Source organism: Pongo pygmaeus, chromosome 3 (assembly GCF_028885625.2).
Source record: "Pongo pygmaeus isolate AG05252 chromosome 3, NHGRI_mPonPyg2-v2.0_pri, whole genome shotgun sequence".
Taxonomy (NCBI): domain Eukaryota; kingdom Metazoa; phylum Chordata; class Mammalia; order Primates; family Hominidae; genus Pongo; species Pongo pygmaeus.
This window is the reverse complement of record NC_072376.2, coordinates 47,382,359-47,398,781: the sequence shown is the minus strand read 5'-3', so window position 1 is coordinate 47,398,781 and position 16,423 is coordinate 47,382,359. Positions and strand designations below refer to the sequence as shown.

At 35.1% G+C, this 16,423-nt stretch overlaps 1 protein-coding gene and 1 long non-coding RNA gene across 5 annotated transcripts in view; one reads left to right on the top strand and one right to left on the bottom strand.

Annotated features, from left to right (window-relative positions):
* LOC129035853 (uncharacterized) overlaps positions 1 to 16,423 on the bottom strand; it is a 63,938-nt gene that overhangs the window by 28,510 nt on the left and 19,005 nt on the right. The window lies entirely within an intron of this gene.
* Positions 1 to 16,423, top strand: part of NFXL1 (nuclear transcription factor, X-box binding like 1) — a 68,692-nt gene that overhangs the window by 47,899 nt on the left and 4,370 nt on the right. For 3 of the 4 annotated variants that reach the window (XM_054486845.2, XM_054486846.2, XM_054486847.2), the window contains exons 19-21: positions 5,097 to 5,166; positions 12,877 to 12,981; positions 16,095 to 16,181. In XM_054486845.2, coding sequence (XP_054342820.1) covers positions 5,097 to 5,166; positions 12,877 to 12,981; positions 16,095 to 16,181 — 262 coding nt within the window. The remainder of the gene's footprint in view (positions 1 to 5,096; positions 5,167 to 12,876; positions 12,982 to 16,094; positions 16,182 to 16,423) is intronic. The other variant, XR_010126038.1, reaches the window with a different exon arrangement.

Genomic DNA, 16,423 nt, shown 5'->3' with positions numbered 1-16,423 from the left:
TTTTTTTCTTAGATTTTCAATTTTAAATTTCAACCATCAGTCTTTTTGCTGAAATTTCCCAGTCTTCTCTTGGTTGAATGAAGTGCATCCTCTAGTAGTTTCCCCAAGAGAGCTTGTGAGTATAGTATTCCCTGAATGCTTAATTCTTAAACATTCTGTTGCATGTTTTAAGAATGTTTTGCTATAGCATTTACAATTGTATAAAAAGTCTTTTATTGATGCGTTCTTTCCTAGAGTTTCTTGGAAATGTTGCTCTATGCTGCTTTCGTTTATATTTTACTTTTGAGAAATTTGATGCCAGTCTCTTCTCCTTATGAGTTAATTGATCTTTTTTACTTGGGACCCCTAAAGTTGTTTCTTTCTCCTTCACTTCCCTCCTCCTCCTCCTCCATCTTTAAAATCTAATGTTTTTATTAAGGTACGACTCAGGGTTGATAATTTTTGATAAATTTTTTCAGGTACCTGATTAGCCCTTTCAACATATAAGTTCAGTGTTTTTGTTTTCCTGGATTATAGTTTTAAATACCAGATCTGTTTCATTTATTTTGTTTTTATTTTTTAGTGATACCAATTGTATATATGTTGGGTTTTCTTTTTCTTTCTCCCATTTCACTCAATTACTTCTTTGATACTTTTTTCTAAATCTCATTTTTATCATCTAGGATGTTTTGCTGCCTCATTTCAGGGAGCCTTATTAAATTTTGATTCAAGTATGTTCTTCTGTAAATATGTTCTTCCATGAGCACCTTGTAATTTAGTTTTTATTTCTGATGTAATTTTGTCTTAATTTTTTTTTCCTGAATTCAATCAACCTTTGTTCATTTCTTCTCCATTATGTTCTTACGTTTTGCTTTTCTGACTTAAGGTGGTAGCGTATTGAAGAGCCCTATACCATGCTCATAGTGGGTAATTTGCCAGGACTCACAGGACTCAGCATATAGTTATACCTACAGCTATGAGTTATTACAGCAAAAGGGTAGGAGGCACAGTCAGCAAAGGGAAAAGGCACATGAGGTGAAGTGTAGGGGAAACCAGTCACAAGCGCCCAGAATCTGCTCCCAGTGGAGCCACATAGTTTGTACTTAATTCTCCCAGCACTGAGTTGTGACAACACTTGTAAAATGTTTCCAACCAGAGAAGTTCATTAGAGACTGAGCACCTAGAGTTTTTATTGGGGGAAGGCTACATAGGCAGCCTCACCTGGTACATACCAGAGTTCAGGGCTCTCAGAGGGAAAGCAGCTGTTCAGCATAAACCATTTGATTTATACAGTTTAGACATAGTCAGCTGTTCTTACCAGTTCTGGGAATGGTGGGAACCTTCCTGAAATCCAGATTCCCAAGCACCAGCCAAGGGCTAGTCTTACAAGGAGGCCTTTCAAAAGATAGTGGTCACGTCTGCTAGGTTAACACTTCTGTATAGGCAGTGTTTCATATAGTTAATTCAGTTTGGAATATTACGTTCCAGTTTTCTTCTTCTTTGTACTTCTTTTTTTGGGTGGGAGATTACAGGAGGGGATTTTCATCAGCGAAAAGGCTTTGGATGTCATTTTCTGTTTATTCTCTATAGTAGTTTTTTATAGTTGTAAATTACATATCTTTATGTTTTTGGACAGAGCTTAGTGTAAGATTTCTAGTTGATGACCACTCTCTTGCCAGTGTGGGAAAATACAATTTTTTAAATGGTTGGCGTTCGAGGGTGGTGCTGAGAAGAGGAGAGGAGTTATGTGTCCTTATTTTACTTTTGTTTTCTTTGGTCTTGCAAAATCCTAAATTTCCCTTCTTCTTTTGCTGGGCCTAAAGAAGTCTGCCTAAAGTCTGCCTTTCCCTTTTTACCTTCTTCCCAGAGTGTTGCCTTTCCAAGATTGGCTACTTGAATCTTGTGTACTTTTTTTATTTTATTTTATTTTGAAACAAGTCTGAAGTCTAAAGTCTGCCTTTCCCTTTTTACCTTCTTCCCGGAGTGTTGCCTTTCCAAGATTGGCTACTTGAATCTTGTATACTTTTTAAATTTTTTTTTTTTTTTTTTTTTTGAGACAAGGTGTCTCTCCATCTCCCAGACTGGGTGCAGTGGCACACTCACGGCTCACTGCAGCCTTGACCTCCCAGGCTCAGGTGATCTTCCCACCTCAGCTTTCTTAGTAGCTGGGACTACAGGTGCACACCATCACATCAGGCTAATTGTGGTGTTTTTTTGTAGAGACGGAGTTTTGCCATGTTGCCAAGGCTGGTCTCAAACTCCTGGGCTCAGGCAGTTCATCTTCCTCGGCCTCCCAAAGTGTTGGGATTAGAGGCGTGAGCCACTGCACCCAGCCTTGTGTACTTTTTAAAATCCATTCCCTTTAGTTAGTGCTGTGGTCTACCAGGGTATTTTCAGTATTTTCATTTTTACGGGGACCTTTGTCTGTTGTGATTTTAGCTCAGCCTCCTCTTCTGTTTTTCATTTAGTTTTTTTCAGAACTCCACTAGCTCTATGAAAATACTTGCATTGGGAGCTTGAAAAATAGCTCTCTCAGGAGTTTTTTTTTTTTTTTTCCTAGTTATAGGTAATTTGAAGTTTGTGGAAATTTGTGTCTTCTAGTTGTGCTGTGGTCGTGGGATTTAGTGATTTTGTTATTAATGAGCTATATGTTTTTTGAGGGGGACATGTGGATATATTTGGATTAAGGTGGCTTCCATTACCTCAGCACTACAGATTTTTTTTCTTAAATACATATTAAAGTATATGTTTTAATATAGAATTCTATTGCTTCAGTTCTAATAATTTCATTTGCTTTCAATTCAGTGAATTATTTAAGTCATCTTTTCCTTTTAGTCCTGTGTGGAAAAAAACACAAACTGTTTTTCCTCTGCTCTTAAAACACAATAATCAACACAAAAGACTTTTCTGACCAAATGTGTGGGAGTTTCTTTCAACCAAGAAGGAAACAATCACTTCTGTAGCAGGCACCAGCTGGGTGTCCTCTAACTCATTTCTGAGACTACCTGGAGAAAGTGTCAGATCCTGTAGGTTGAGGGCTCAGTCCCACAAGACTGCCTTCCCTTCAGACACTAGTCTGAAGTTCAGGCCTGTGGAATTTCTGACTGACCGGCTTCAAGTTTAGGTTCACACAGCCCCCTCTTTGGGTCTGATTAATTTGCTAGAGTGCCTCACAAATCTCAGAGAAAAACTTATTTATGTTCACTGGTTTATTATAAAGGATATTGCAAAGTATACAGATGAAGAGATACGTAGAGTGAGGTATGAAAGAAGGGGTATGGTGATTCCGTTCCTACCCCCGCCCCACCATTTGCATACCACCCTCCAGGAACCTCTGTGTTCAGCTATTCATAAGCTTTTTGTACCCTGTCTTCTTGGGCCTTTATGGAGAATTCATTGGATAGGCATGATTGAAGTATGACACTCATGTAGAAGTGTGACTGGACAGAGGGTGTGATCTAATAATTATAGACCAAGTGAGGAAACCCAAAAGGGCCTGTTTCAGTTCTTTTTGGCCTGTGTGTGCAGCATTCCTTCTTCCAGATTGGACCCCTTCTGAAATGGGGTCTTATGACCTACAATCAGACAAGGTAGGTCAGAGAATTTCTTTATGGCCTGCTCAAGACAGAAAGGAGGAGGAAGGTTATATTTTTAGTTTTAATGGCATGCCTTGGGGAAAAATAACAGGGGCTGTGGGAGTGATGAGCCAAGAACCGTGGACAAAAACCAATATGTATGTATTATTATACCATAGTCTCTTTCTGCTTCATGTTAATTTCTTCTGTAGAATTTGGATGTAAAAGATAGAGAACTTGAAAAGTTAATTTATTTCTAAGTATAGAGTAACAGGAATAAAATAATATTAACTCTTAAGTTCAGAGGTGAACATTCTACTTGTAAGAATCTTAAAAATGCAAGTGTTTAATAGAGCCAGCATAAAACCTTTGTGGTATTAAGGGGAACTTTGCCAAGAAATATCTTAGAGTATATTTATAGCTAATTTAGTATGACTATTTAGATAATAGTTTTAATTAACATTAAGGAGACTGAACTTATGGTATATTTTGGCAGTTATGTCGGGTGAAAGCAAGAATAGGAAAAGTAAGAAAATACAGAATAAAGGAAAGGAGAAAAAAGGTATGGGAAAGAGAAAAGTGAGATGCATATGATAGGGAGTTTTAGATTGTCACTAGTTACTGACTTAGGCAGTGTCTATTGGAAAGTAGGTTTATTCCTTGGTGTTTGTGACATTTTTCTGAATTACTCACTGAGATATAAAAGCATTTTAAAGTGTAGACTGTTCTAAAATGATCAGATCTAAAGTGAATTACTATTTTATTTTATTTTTTTGAGACAGAGTCTTGCTCAGTCACCCAGACTGGAGTGCAGTGTCGTGATCTTGACTCACTGCAACCTCCGTCTCCTGAGTTCAAGCGATTCTTATGCCTCAACCTCCTGAGTAGCCAGGATTACAGGCATGCACCATCACACCTGGCTAATTTTTGTATTTTTCATGGAAATGGGCTTTCACCATGTTGGCCAGGCTGGTCTCGAACTCCCAGCCTCAAGTGATCCGCCTGCCTTAGTCTCCCAAAGTGCTGGGATTACAGGTTGGAGCGACTGTACCTGGCCTAAAATGAATTAATTTCTAATATTAATAGCTTACCTAAGCTTTTTAAATAAGTTAATTTTATTTCTCACCAAATAGCCTAAATTCCTCAATTTGAACATATTAAATAATTAGTTTTAAATTTTTTTTATGTAGGGACATTAACAATTGTAATTATGAATTATAATAATAAATCTATAGGGAAAGATAGTTACAGAAACTATTAAAGAGAGGCCAGGCCCAGATGATATTTTGTGTTTTGTACTTACTTCTTGCAGCAGTTACACTTTTGGCATTTGACTTGTTAGTAGTAAAGGGCTGGATGGTTTGAGTTATCAGAACAGTTAAGTAATTTGAAGATAATTGTTACAGATAGAGAAATAATTAAAGTATTTCTTGAGGAAAAAATATAATTTTATGGATATGTTTGAAATTATAAGTTATTTTTAGAAAAATTATGCTATAAAATGGATTTTTGTTTGAATGTCATCAACTTTCTTATTTTTAGAAAAATAACCACAGCTGATGTAAATGAAAAGAACCTCCTCAGTTGTTGCAAAAATCAGTGCCCTAAAGAGGTAAGCTTTAGTAGAACCTTTTAAATTGTATTCCTTGGGCATTGTTTCTCTTGGATTTTCTTTTTTGGTCAAATTATTTCAGGTCTTCTGTGTTGTTTCTTTTTTAATAAAAATGTAAGACATATAGTTAGGGTAGATGCATCTCATTTTATAAATTTGGTGATATTAGGACCTGAAATGACCCTTTGAAGATTTTTTTTAAGAAAGCAATTTTAAAGATAGCTTACATACTTTATACAATAAAGTATTGACCTAGTGCTTATCCCTCAAAATGTGATTCATACTTAAAGTAGGTCAGGAATGATGTGGGTCATAGCAGTTAGACAGTGAATCCATAATAGGTTATTTTTTAAAATAGGGGTGCGTGTGTGTATGCATGTTCATATGTGTGCATCTGTGGTGGGATAATGTGCGAGGATGGATATTCATATCCACAGCATTTTGAAGATGGTGACGTAGAAGATACCTCTGCATTTTCATTGTGGCCTTTCGTGTTGGTACCATTCAGATCATTGAGTCTTTGAAGTTCATTACTATATTAATATAAAACATTCACCTATAAAGTTGTGTTTTTAAAGATTCTTGTGGTTGTATAAGCATTTTATTCAAACTAAAACTGTCAAAAAGTAGTTAGAAAAAATTGTGCAAAGTAAAAAGGTAAAGAAACTCACTAGTGATTTATCGTGGCAATAATTTGAGAAACCAAAGCAGTCCTTCTACATTTGGCCAATCTGAAAGGGAAGATGCACTTTTGGATTTGGGAGTGGGACAGTTAAAATTACTTGATTTGGGTAGACATTTAAAAAGGAATCCTCTTGACTTACAGATGTACTATATAGTATCTTTTTCCTTTAAATTGTCTTTATGCACTTATCTAAGTGTTTCTCACCTTATTTAGAGTCAGAAATAGATGACAACTAAGTGTTAAATATCATAATCAGTCTTTGATTAAGTATAAAACAGGAATCAATACATTACATACCTTTTTAATATTTTCCTTTAACTAAGGCTTTGGACCACTTTTTATGGATTTAAGATCTGTTGGAAATTGAGAGTTTTTAAATTTATGTAAGATTATAAGAAGAGAGGCCATTTGAAGTAATAAATGGTTATTTTAATAATCCTGTCTTTATAAGTGAAACTAGGGCATGGGATATTTCAAATTTAATTTTTTGAATTATTCAAATCCTGAACTTCCCTTGTTAAAATAAATTTTATTCTATCCCAATTCAGATTCCAGGTAATAAGTAGTTGGGAATGTTTTATTTTTAATCTTAGTAACCTGGTATGATTTATTAGGTAGAAATATAGTAATTTAATTCAGATGTTGCTAATTTATAACTTAGAATTGCCTTAGCTATGAATAAGTTGTGATGCTATGACTTTTGATGGGGACTGGATGGGTCATTTTCGTGATTTTGGATTCTAGGTCCTTCTGGAGCCCCTGGTATTGCTAGATCTCCTTGGGCTTTCTTGAAAAATGTATCTGTAGCCTGGGAACAATTCAAATGGCCGTTATAGTTTGGAACAATCTAAGAGTAGACAGGTGAATTTCATTGTGTCTAGTAGAACTCATTTTCGTTTATGGTCTTTTGACGTTGGTGACACCATAACAGTAATTCTATTGCTTTAACATTCATTAGAATCACTTTAAGGGTTTGTTAAAACAAGATTGCTGGGCTGGGCATGGTGGCTCATGCCTGTAATCCCAGCACTTTGGGAGGCTGAGGCAGGTAGATGACCTGAGGTCAGGAGTTCGAGACCAGCCTGGCTAACATGGTGAAACCCCGTTTCTACTAAAAAATACAAAAAAAAAATAGCCTGATGTGGTGGCATGTGCCTGTAATCCCAGCTACTCGGGAGGCTGAGGCAGGAGAATCGCTTGAACCCAGGAGGCGGAAGTTGCAGTGAGCCAAGATGGCACCATTGCACCCCAGCTTGGGCAACAAGAGCAAAACTCCGTCTCAAAAAACAAACAAAAAAACACAGATTGCTGGGCCCCCCTCTAGAGTTTCTGATTTTGTAGGACTGGAGTAGGGCCTACATTTTGCATTTCTATTAAATAGTGAGCAATAGTGATACTGTTGGTCCAAGAGCACACATTGAGAACCAGTGAGCTACAGAATGAGGTCATAATTAGAATCAGCCAAGAAGTATATCACTTTGAATCTTTGTACTTCAAAGTTAAGGTATGGGATTCTGGTAAATTCTGATGTACTGATAAACTCTTATTTATGTTCTCGTCTCTTTCCCATACTGTAGATTGTTATGGGCAGGGGACTATGTCATATTTGTCTTTGTATCCAGTGCCTGTTACACAGGTTGTACACATTAAGCCACTGGTAAATGTTTATTGTATGTGAATAAAAGAGTAAATTGTGGGAGTGGCATAAGCATATCCTTCCAGCTCCACTGTGTCTCTGATACACACTCTATGGATTATTAGGTTTGAATTTAACTAAATGAAAACATAAGGATGCCGTTAAGAACATACCTTTAAACTGTGCCCCACATATGCATTTCTGCTCTTTTTTAAAAGAGATATAAAGAGGAACAAAATGGAAGTTTTATTTTATTTTACATGTATGGGGCTTCAGTTATTTTTTTTTAAATGTTTAAAGTTTTTAATTGATAAAATTTTGTATATTTACCATAGGCAACATGTTTTGAAATATGTGTACATTGTGGAATGACTAAGTTGAGTTAATATATGCTTTTTTTTTTATGGTGAGAACACTTAAAATCTCTCTTAGCAATTTTTAAGAATACAATGTATGTTATTAACTGTAGTCACCATTTTGTACAATAGATCTTTTGAGTTTATTCCTCATATCTAACTGAAATTTTGTATACTTTGACCAACATTCCCCCAATCCCCTTCTGTCCTTCAGTCACTGGCAGCTACCATTCTGCTCTTTCACTTCTATGAGTTCAATTTTTTTATATTTCACATATGAGTGAGATCATGTGGTATTTCTACTTTTTTTTTTGTTTTTTTTTTTTTTTGAGATGGAGTCTCACTCTGTTGCCTGGGTTGGAGTACAGTGGCGCAATCTTGGCTCACTACAACCTCCACCTCCCAGGTTCAAGCGATTCTTCTGCCTCAGCCACCTGAGTAGTTGAGATTACAGGCGCCCGCCACTACACCCAGCTAATTTTTTGTATTTTTAGTAGAAACGGGGTTTCACCATGTTGGCTAGGCTGGTCTTGAACCCCTGAACTCGTGGTTTGCCCACATTGGCCTCCCAAAGTGCTGGGATTACAGGCGTGAGACACTGCACCTGGCCGGTATTTCTGCTTTTTAAAATTATTTATGAATTTGGTTTTCTCATTCCCATGCAAGCTTTTCTACTTTTTACTTGGGAAAATTTAACTTCTGTGTAACTGAACTTATTCATATATAAAATGGGGCACTAATAATACCCACTTCAGAGTGCTGAGTATTATATGCGGTAATAACATGTAACGGACTTAGTTAATGGTAAGCGCTATATATGTGGTAGCTATGGTGATTATGATTATTTATCTACAAATAATATTGTTCTACAAGTGTTTCTTAGTTCTTTTGAAAGAGGGCTATTATTGGAATTATTGGAATTAAAGTGGAACATTTTGATGCAGACAGTGTTGTTTGTCGGTAAACCATTTGGTACGACTTACTGAAATGCTAGCAGAATGATGTTGAGGGCTGAGTAGAGTAGAAAAAATCTGTCCCACTTTGAGTGGGAAGGGTAATACATCTCATCTCTAAGTGAATATTTTAGAAAGACCTCTGTTTTTTGCTATGAAATCTGTAGTAAAGATAACCATCATTTTATCTTATGCATTCAAGTCAACTTTCTTTGTAACTACTTTTCAGTTTTTTCAGAATATAACCTGGCTTTTGAGATGACATATACTTACTTACACATCTAACAGGAAAATGATCACGATTTAATTTTTTTAAGCAATGAAATATCACATATATACCTAAAAATACATAATATAATATAAATATGTATAGTTTAACAGTTAAAAAGTGAATACCATGTTAACTCTACCCAGGCCAAAAAATCAAGTAATGCTGGCATACCAGAAGTTTACCAAGGTCCCTGTCTGACTATAGTTCCCATCCTCTATCCTATAGGCTAACCACCATTGCCTTTTTATAGTAATCCTTTCCTTACTTTTATTTACAGTTTTTACTACCAGTATGTATATCTGCAAACAATATTGTTTGCCAATGTTAAAAGTTTAAAAGTATGCACTTTTGTGACTTGCTTATATATGTTTGTCATTTTTAATTGCGTGTAGCTGTAGTCCACTGATTCCATTGTATAAGTTTGTTTTACTGTGGGTGGACATTTGAATAATTTCCAACTGTGGTTGTTATCAGAAATACTGCTGTGAACATTCTTGCTTTTGCATCCTGGTACATATGTGCACAGATTTCTGTAGGCATGCAGTAGTGTAATTGCTTGGTCATAGGGAATGTTTAATTTCAACTTTAATAATATCAAATTGATTTCCAAAATGGTTGTATCAATTTATAATCAGTAACTTTTCCAGTTACTGAAAAGTATCAGAAAGTTTTTCAACTTTCCATTGATGAAAGTTCTTCCTCTTTCACATCCCTGCCAACATTTTGTGTGGTCAGCATTTTTTATTTTTGCCAGTCTTTTTGCATCTCATTGTGGTTTTAATTTACATTCTCTGATTACTAGTGAGTTTGAATACGTTTTCAGGATGAGAGGTGTTACTTTTGCCTGTGGGACATATGTTGGATACCAGCACAGTGTACACCTAGATGAGTTTCAGTTTTCCTAGTTGCAAATTGCAGAATCAATTTTGGCTTACTTATGGGAAAAAAAGGAGAGAGAAGACGTTGTGGGGAGTATATGGAAGACATTGGGGAGCAATTCACAGATTCTGAAGGAAATGCTATACAGTCAAGCTTTGGGAAAGGCAGGATCTCTGCAGCCTAAGGGGGCTTTACAGTGAGATGACTACTTAAACCACCATCTCGCTCTTTTAAGTTTTTAGATTCCTGAGAGAGAAAACCTAATAGACTCACCATGGATCCAAGGGCTCCTTTTGGCACAGGCAGCCACAGTCAGGGAACTAGAACAGGTAGCATAGCCATGGCTGTGGCTACTGGGGGAATTATGGTGAACCAGGCAGCCATCCCAATGTATGTCTTCTACAAATTTTACCAGTATGTGGCAGGGTCAAATGAAGGGTTTAGAGAAAAAAAGATACATTTATTGAAGGCAGAAGACCTAGCCAGAGAAAAGACACTTTGAAGTTGTCAATGAAATTTTGAAGATGAGTATGAGGTCTTTTAGGAGGCAGAAAGATATAACATCAAGACCAGTGATTTTTAAGCTTTCATCAACCCCCAGCGCAACAGAATACTGATTAAAGTGAAAGGCGACACTATAGCCATGATCCTATGTATTTTCAAAAGGTCTTCCTTTATTGAATCTGATAAGCTTCCCTATTCACTTTCTCCTATAGAATCATTGATTTAAATGATATCAGAGACTGAGAAGGATGGGGGAAGGGGATGAAGTGATGTTGATTAAGGTATATTTCCAAATAGCTGGAAGAAAGGACTTGAAATGTTTGCAAAACATAGAAGTGATCAATACTCAAGATGATAAATACCCTTAAATACCCTGACTTGATCGTTACACATTCTATGTATGTAAAAAAATTATGTGTGCCCTATAAATACATACAAATATTATGTATCAATAAAAATATTAATAAATTTGAAGTAGAAGGGTTAGTTACTTTTTAAGAGAAGATGACTAATGTAATTACCTTAGAGATTAATTAAGGAAAGAGGATATAGAGATGTATTTTGAGAGTAAGAATAAGTGGTGAGCTAATGGCAAATGTTTATGAAGTCTGGCTAGAGGCACTGGCAGGAATGAAGGTAAGAATGAAATTAAGCAATACAAAGGCTTGAAACAACCACTGTGAGGTAAGTGTTTGAAAATGAATAAATATTGAGCTTATTAAGTAGTATTCAGTGTCAAGTATTAGATAAAGGGAAAAACAAAACTGAAATCATTCAGAAATACCTGGACTTATTCTATTAATAGCAGTTCTCTGCCCTATAGTAGGATTAGTGGGAGTGCACAGTGTAAGTGATCTGAATTTAGTTTTAGTATGAATGCCTCAGCTAAAAATTAAAGAATAAAAAACGTAGTCACACACTAGAAAGAGACTAAAGACAATGGAAAAGGATTCTAAATTTCTTTGAGTGGAGTCAGTAGTTTGAAAAATCAATCCGGTGAATCATAGAGATCAGTAATTAGAGAACTTAAATGTTTACTGAGGGTTCTACTATTTGGGAGGGATCTTTGTTAGGGATTATGACATGAGAGACACAAAGAAATGCAGATGTTCCTCGGTTTACGGTGGGCATATGTCCTCATTAAACCCATTGTAAAACTGAAAAATTGTTTAAGTTACATCACCGTAAGTTGATGACTGTCTAAGACCATTGCCCTCAAGGAACTTATAATAATAACAGCTTTTATTATAATAACTAAATATACTGAACTCATTTAATCCTCACAACAGCTTTATAAAGTACTAATACTCTTTTACATGTGAAATTTTACATGTGAAACACAGAGAAGTCAGGTGACTTGTCTTAAGATCCTGCAGTTAGTAAACAGGTAATCTGGGACTCAGTTCCAGGTAGTCTGACTTTGACATTTAACCCCTAACAAATAGTGTATTTTATTTGTTAGGGTTGGAGAGAGAGAAATATATGAAGTGCCTAAAAAAAATTGTTTTTTTGCAAAATTTCAAGACACCACAAGCAATGTTACAACAATTTAGAAACAGATTTCTTACTTAACTACTATTATGTATTTATATATAGGCAGATTTATATCAGGCCATTATGGTGATTTAAGTCATGTCTTAAAGTGTGGATAAGATTTGAATAGACAGAGACCATGAACATTTCATCTTAACGCTTGACTAGGATAGGAAGACAGTAAACAATTAAAGACACGGACCATAGATATCATGGCCATTACTGAGTTGTTTTGGCTACCTAAATAATATTTTTTTAATATGTAGTAGAAAGGGTAAATGTTGTAGAATAAAAGGCTAAACAGTTATAACACAGTATCCAGTGGCTTAAGGACAGGGCATTTTCTTTTTTTTTTTTTCCCCCACAGTGCAGTACAGGGAAGGTAGGTGTGTCATTGTATTCCATGTGTTCACCCATGAATCCAAGTCAGCTGGTGGCTCTGCTCTCTTTGGCATATGGTTTCCATTATTGCTTCAGCTTTCATCATTTCCAGGACATGGGGAAGAGAAGAACATGGAAGTATACTCTTGAAATGATCTGAAGCATGGAATGTACTTGCTTACATTCCATTGACCAGAACTCAGTTACGTGGCTATAACTAGCTACAAGGGTGGCTGTAAGATGTACTGTTGGAATGGAGCTGGGGAGAATAATTAAATATAATTAAATTATATATATATGATTAAATATAATTATATATAATTAAATATAATTATATAAGTGTAATTAAAATAATTTATATCTAAAAGAAAAAGAGTTTACAAATTATCCCATTAGCTAGGATTGATTGACCCTTTGTGTGATGGACTCTCTTAAAATTGTTGGGGTGTGGGGGAAACTAGAGTATGATCAAGGTGTAAGTATGTAATTGCTTTATTTTGATTTTATTTTAGCTTCCTTGTGGTCATAGATGCAAAGAGATGTGTCATCCTGGTGAATGTCCCTTTAATTGCAACCAGAAGGTAAAACTTAGATGTCCTTGTAAAAGAATAAAAAAGGTAAATATTTTAAGTTATTGAAAATACTTTTCTATATAAGTTGTTTTTGTGTGGTTTTCTTGTTTTTGTTTTTTGGTCTATATGTTTTGGTAGTTGTTTGGCTTTTTTTTTTTCTTTTTGCCTTTTAATTTTGAGGTTTTACTTCATAGAACCTTTTTATTATTAAAATGAGCCTACTTGTTCTGTAAACATTTATTTTAAACATAAGCTTTGGTGATTTAATTTTCTGCAATTTAACAGTAAAAAGAAAATTATTTTTTATGTTGGAACCAAATTCAATGCCCTCTTTTGGTCAGTGTGCGTTAGATTTGAGGTCTTTGAACAAGCAACACAATGTAACGGGTAGAATGCTTCATTGCTTAAGAAATGGCTTGAGATTAACTTTGTTGCTGTTATTTATGAAATTCTTTTTACCATCAGTATTGTCCTTTGAAAATATTGCCTTAAAAAGACCTCATATGAATTAGTCTTATAAAGTAAAATAACATTTAAACTTGGAAAGAACTAATTTTAAGATAAAATGATGGTAACAGAGGAGTAAATGGGCAAAAACTAATGATTACAAAGCCTGATGGAAACAAACTATATACTGCTCAACAAAACTTATGAAGGAAAATGTACTGTCCTAATAGTCTTTTTCTCAATTCTCTGATTCCTTGATCTTCCCTCTTGGCAGTGCTTACTCCTTTGAAACCAACTTTTTTGACCTCTGATTTACCCTATCTCAGTTATAGTCGTAACTCCTTTTTTTCCTTCATATTCCTATTGTCATTCCCTAAAGCTTGTCTTGTCTCTTGAAATTCACTTTTATTCATCCATGTGATGGATATGTATTGAGGATCTTTTATAGGTCCTTTGCCTTTCATTTATGTTCATAGTTTCTGATATGTTTTCCCTAGGATAGGGAACTTCTGAATTTAAATTTATACACTTGGCCTTTTAGAGAGTGGAATCTTTAAGTTTTAGATATTTAAATTGACCTCCTGTACCTGAAAATAAATACTTGGTCAAGCCATTTTTAATGTGAGATGTCTCTTAAGTTTTCTCTGAAATCTCATGTCTTGTCCAAGTGCTGTATACCACCCACCCGTTAGTACTTTGGAACAACTCTTTCCTGGGCTTTGGCCACAACTTCGTGACCCATTTCCTTGTCTCTAGTCACACCATTTCCCTGTTCTAAATTCTTCAATGGCTCTTCATCACTTATGAAAAAAGTGCATTGTATAAAAAATGTGTATGTGTAGGTATATGCAGACTCAGCATACCAGGGAGGCTATGATAAGACATTTGCCTGCTTGTTCAGTCTCATCATCTAGTAATCATCTCTGTGAATCTGTTACTTAAGTGCCCTAATACATATATTGTACCCTCGCTTAGCTTAGGCTGTGGCAATGTATATATATATTTTTCCTATGTAAAATACAATGTGTTTTTCCTTTACCTCTCTGCTTACTAGAATCCTGCTAATACTTATTGCAAGCACTTCCTTGTTTGAGAAGGTTTTCCTTCCTCAGGTTCCCTTGGGAAGGCTTAGCTGTTCCTTCCTCTTGACTTTCTTTGTACTGGGTTCGTAATGTAGAGCTTTGTGATTCTGGGTATCTGTAACCTTGTTTCCTCATCTGTAAAACAGAGTTTATAGAGATTTATTGAAAGGAATAAAAGAGGTAGTGCTTACATAGCATTTAAAACAATGCTATGTTTAATAAATAGTAGCTGCCATTACTATAAAAGAGGTAGTGCTTACACAGCATTTAAAACAATGCTATTTTTAATAAATAGTAGCTGCAATTACTATTGTTATTTATTTAGCACTTAACAGATGATTATACTGTTTATTTCTTACTGTGTTCCATTTCCCTGTCTTGGTGTTTAGCATGTTATAGGCACTCTGTAAGTATCTTCTGAATGAGAAAAGATAAAATCCTCTTCTAAGCTGATGGACTTAATGTCTATAAACACACGATACTTATTTTTGTCTCCAGTGTTTGTTCATGTTAATTTTCTTATGTCTGGACTGTCTTTGGAGGACAAGACTGTGTTTATCACCAAATTGAGCCAAAAATGAAGAACTAAGGAATAAAAAAAAAAAAAACCCTCCAAGTAATAAAATTCCACGCCATAAAATGCTTTTACTAAATGCACTTTACTCAGGATTTGGTAATCTCATGTCTAAGCTGTGGTAGATTTGAACAAAAAGCTAGAGTCTGAGGGTCTGGTGAGACAGGAGAAACTGATACAAATTAAATATACTGAGAGTAAAAGTGACATTGACATCAATAAATGAATGAATAAAAGATAGATAAACTACAAAAGGCAGTCTAAAACTAATATAAAGACCACTCTTCAACTCAGTAGATCATCGTTTTATTCTATCGTAGTACAGAAATTGGTCATAGTTTAGATGTCAAGACATCAAAAACAGTAGATCAGTGTTCTTTCATTAAGAAGGTAGTGAGGTGCCAACATAAGCTTTAGAACAATTTTCATCTAAACTTAAAAAAAGTTTAACAGTCTAGAGAAAAATTTGTAGCTCCCCAGAAAACTCTCTAGAGCGGCACTATCTGAGATGGTAGCCACTAGTCACATGTGGATATTTAAATGCAAATTGTAATGAATTAGCATAAAATAATATTACAAATTTGGTTCCTCATTTTCACTACCCACATTTCAAGTGCTCAGTAGCCATATGTGGCTAGTGCTACTCTGTGGACTAATGCAGATTTACAACATTTCCATCCCACGCACATACCAGGAAGCTCTGTTGGACAGCACATTTGTTTGTAGAACATTGTATTCCCTGGACACTTTGCAAGAATAACAAACAATAAAGAAAAGTAAAGAATAAAAACAACATTGGAGCTAAGTCCGATAGTGGCACGTAGTAATTATTAAGTTGATTTTTAAAAATTGTATGCTATTCTCTTAAGAGAAAATAAGAAAGTAATCACTATTTGAACCAGATATTTAATGCTTGCAACCATATCATCATTAAATATTAAGTCACATCAAATAATACTTATAACCTTAAGCTATCAGATGAACTTTGCTTTTTTATGGCAGACAGGACTTTGAGGGAAAAATCATTTAAAATTTGAAAATTGGGTTGTTTGTAGGAATTGCAGTGCAACAAAGTACGTGAAAATCAGGTTTCAATAGAATGTGACACAACGTGCAAGGAAATGAAGCGGAAAGCATCTGAGGTAATGTCTCGTTAAATATCATTTTAAGGGCTAGTGTCCTTTCCCTTCTTACTTTGTGCATTTATGTACTTATTAAAAACAACTTGAAATCTCATGTTTTTGCTTTTATAATAAAAGCCTAGTTTTATACGCTTATTTTGAATGGCAGATTGGGATTTTCATTGCCTAGTGTATATGAAGGCTTTTCATCTTCTATGCCTGTTATAAGATTTTGAGATTCTTTGCTGCTTGGGTTATCTCTA